Source organism: Poecilia reticulata, linkage group LG19, assembly GCF_000633615.1.
Source record: "Poecilia reticulata strain Guanapo linkage group LG19, Guppy_female_1.0+MT, whole genome shotgun sequence".
NCBI lineage: Eukaryota > Metazoa > Chordata > Actinopteri > Cyprinodontiformes > Poeciliidae > Poecilia > Poecilia reticulata.
In genome coordinates, this window is record NC_024349.1 from 3,190,724 (window position 1) to 3,194,394 (window position 3,671).

A 3,671-nucleotide genomic window follows, 5' to 3' on the forward strand; every position below is an offset into this window, starting at 1 on the left:
AGAAACACACACAGAAGCACACAAACACACACACATATAGAAACACACACACAAATACACCCCGAAATACACACACACATAGAAACACACACACACAGAAACACACATAGAAACACACACAGAAATCCACACACACATGGGAACACACACACAGAAACACAGAAATCCACACACACATAGAAACACACACAAATACGCACACACACACACAGAAACACACAGAGAAATACACACACACATGGAAACACACACAAACACACAAATCCACACACACACACACACACTCTTATGCATCACATGAGTAAAAAACTTTACATAAAAACTGAACAAATAACCTTTTCAGACAGTGAGTTTAATCCTCCAAACTGAAATCGGCCTATTCCAATCATAAGTTGTGAAGCTTTTAGCCGAAACCGGCCTGTGAACCAGCTGCGGTGAGGTGAAGAGCCTTCAGACCTGAGCGTGAAACGGCCGCTCCTCCTCCAACTGGGCTCATGAAGAGACCGAAGAGCAAACGGATTGGAAGGTCAGTGCTGTCATCCAGCCAATCAGACGTCTGGATCAGTGAAATCCCTTTTCATGCTGTGAATTTACCTGCAGCGTCACATTTTCACCCACCTGCTGCAGGTTTCAGTGAGGTGGAGACAAACTGCTGCAGTTTGGGGGTTATGTGGATTACCTCCGAGAACTCAGTGTTTCACCTGAGTTTGGAGAAGCTGCTGCGGTTTAAAACTGGTTACCATGGAAACATAGCGAGTGCTCAGTTCACATGATTTTAATGTTTCAGTTATCTGCCTGGACCTGAAGATAATCAGATTTTCCTGCCGTGTGCTCAGAGTGATCGGGTCCAATCGGGTCATCAGGACCGGTTTTCAACATGTTGGATCATCTTGGCCATGTGTTTCAGTCGGCCATGTTTGTTTGATAGTGATGCTCAACGCTGCTCCACCACCTGCGTGTGTCTTGTAAGTTTTAAATAGACACACAAATGAACTTAAATAGAGTTTTTCAGTCATTTTGACAACTCAAGGCGCTTTACACTAGAGTCACATTCACCCATTCACCCATTCACCCTCACAAACGCTGCGCAGATCGGTAGGCAGTTAGCAGGAGGAAGCTGGAATCGAACCTGCAACCTTCCGATCACAGGTCAACTACTCTGCCCACACAGCCAGTCACCCTGTGGCTCTGCGGGAAGTTCTGATGTAATGCCCACAAGCATCGCAGCAGAACCTCCAGACCCGGAAGTGAAGTTTCACTGAAGTTGTTTGCGTCGGCAGCATTGATTATTGATTTCTTTCTCACCTGTTCGGTCTGACAGGTGAATTTCTGATTCTCCAAACTGAGATCCGTCTGACTGCAGGTTAGATACTGACAGCTCTTAGCTGCTCAACAGAACCTCATCAGCACCGGGGAAAGTCGTGAACTGATCCAGGTGAACTGGGCTCTTCTCCATGGTACTCACTCTTGTTCTTCTTGTTTTCTCGTCTCCTCCCACCCCCACCCTGACCCCTGACCCCTGACCCCCCTCCAGGCCTGTAAGTCCTGCTGAAACCTCTCACTGTCCTTTTCGCACCACTGAGAAGCAACGACGAATCTCCCCACGCGCCCGGGATTAGGAGGAGGAGAAGAAGAAATCTTCTCACCTCGATGAAATCCAACAAGCAAACCCAGAACTTTCTACCTGGGACGCCGCCTGTCAGCCATCTTTGTTTTTAAATCACTTCCTGTTTCCTGCTGGCCCTCTCCATCTTCACCTCTCTGATCTTGCGTTCCTACTCTTTATTTTCCCTCTCTCTCCATCCATCACTGATCATTGATTTCTGTCCCAACCTGCCCCCTCCCCCACCCGTTGCAGAGCTAGGAATGTAGCGGTGTTAGCATTGTTAGCATCGCGCCACATCCTGAAGGAACATTAATACTGATGGAGAGAAAAAAGCAGATCAACTCCTAATGAAGCGGAAACCTCCTCTCCCCGTCGTCATGGCTACCTCTTTTACCTGCCCCCCCCCCATGAAGACTGCCTGGCTGTGTTAGCGTCTCCCATCCGTCCGTTGACCTGCGTGCCGCCGCCGGCCCAGTGAACTCTGCGGGCAGCGGCGGTGTTAACGTGTTTCTTTATCTTCTCGTCAGAACCTGTTTGATCGTTTGATCTTGTTTCCGTCTCGGAGGACTGAACGTCTTTCTTTGTCTGCAGTCTGTTGGTGGTTGTGGCTTTTTTTAGGACGAGGTTGTAGCCATAAGCCTTCAAAATAAGAGACTCTGGAGTCGTTTCCTCAGTTTGCTTCTGTTCTGATCTCATTAGTTATCATGGAGTGGAAAACAGTAAATCTTCACAGTAATGGTGTAAACCTGAAAAAAGTACTATTATATAAATATTTTTATTTTTTACCATTGTATAAATATACAGTATTGATTAACTTATGTAGTTTCAGTCTGTTTTAAAAGAGGAAACCATCTTTTCTGTGAAATTAGAGGCTGTTGTTGTGTTCACTATTTTACTGTAACATCTTTGGTTTCAGATTGTTTTCCTTTTTCAAGCGTGGTTCATTTTGCACAATCAGGAGTGAAGTTTGCTCGACTGCAGCCGTGTTTGGGTTCGGTTCGTTCTCCCGCCTCTCATTTCCAGTCAGAAGAAGAAAAACAAAGACTCTGGTGGATCGTTTTCCTTTTTGTCTTCGCGCTCATCGGAGAAGCGTTCGTCTGCAGACCAACTTAAACAAAAAAAGGACATCTTGAATGAGTTCTGTCTGTCTTTTGCACTAATTTAATAAAGCCGTTACTGAAAGTTCCCATGATGCTTCAGGTCATGTGTTCATTCTGATGAGTTATAAGCTCCTAATCTTTGCTCTCCTGTATTTTGTGCATATCTTTGTTTTCTGGTTGCTCAGAGGCCGAGCGCATCCAGCTGCAAACATTTCTGATTATTAAAAAAGATTTTATATAATAAACCATAAAGCTGACGAGTTTCCAAACGACAGAATTAATCCTGCAAGAAAAAATGTTTTTTTGAAAAAAAATAGATTCCACAAAAGATTTAAGAATCTATTGTTGTCATTCATTTAAAGAACTTTTGAAGAGAATCAAAGGAAATTCTGCAGTTAAATTCATGAGCAAAATGGAGCCAAGCAGGTGGAAGAGAAGGTAAGATTTTAACTTTTCACCGAGTCGGTGATGAAGAACCAGGACATAAAACTGAAGGCTTCAGACGGAGTTCCAGAAATTTGCATACAGATAAAATCATTTTCCATTTTTTGAATATGAAAGGAGTGAAGCTGAGCAGGAAGAGCTCCAGAAGCAAAAAGAAAGTTTTTATTTTTAAATACTGATGAATATTAACAATGAATGAATATTTTTCTGTTTTTTGGAGCCATGAATAAAGTTCAGGTTCAGGTCATGGATGTTTGATGCTGTCCTGGGAGTTTGGACCAGAACCTCTGGAGCGGTTCTGGTTTAGCTCTTTATCACTTTCCCTCTCATTCAGAAGAGATTACGTCTAAACTGAGACTAAAGGTGAACAGAGATTTTTACTCCGATTCAGAATCAAAATGTTGGAGCAGAACCAGGAAGTTTCTCGTCTCCAACTCTCAGCGGACTGATGATGGCGTTAGCATCGCCGCTAACCAGGGACTGATGATGGCGTTAGCATAGCCGCTAACCAGGGACTGATG

General features: G+C 44.2%; 1 protein-coding gene across 1 annotated transcript in view; it reads left to right on the forward strand.

Moving 5' to 3' along the window:
* The window catches only part of cdh13 (cadherin 13, H-cadherin (heart)), a 283,792-nt gene extending 280,999 nt beyond the window's left edge, over nucleotides 1–2,793 (forward strand). The window contains exon 16 of the mRNA XM_008436465.2: nucleotides 1,535–2,793. Within this exon, the coding sequence (XP_008434687.2) occupies nucleotides 1,535–1,542 (8 nt within the window). The 3' untranslated portion in view covers nucleotides 1,543–2,793. The remainder of the gene's footprint in view (nucleotides 1–1,534) is intronic.
* Nucleotides 2,794–3,671: the final 878 nt, after the last annotated feature.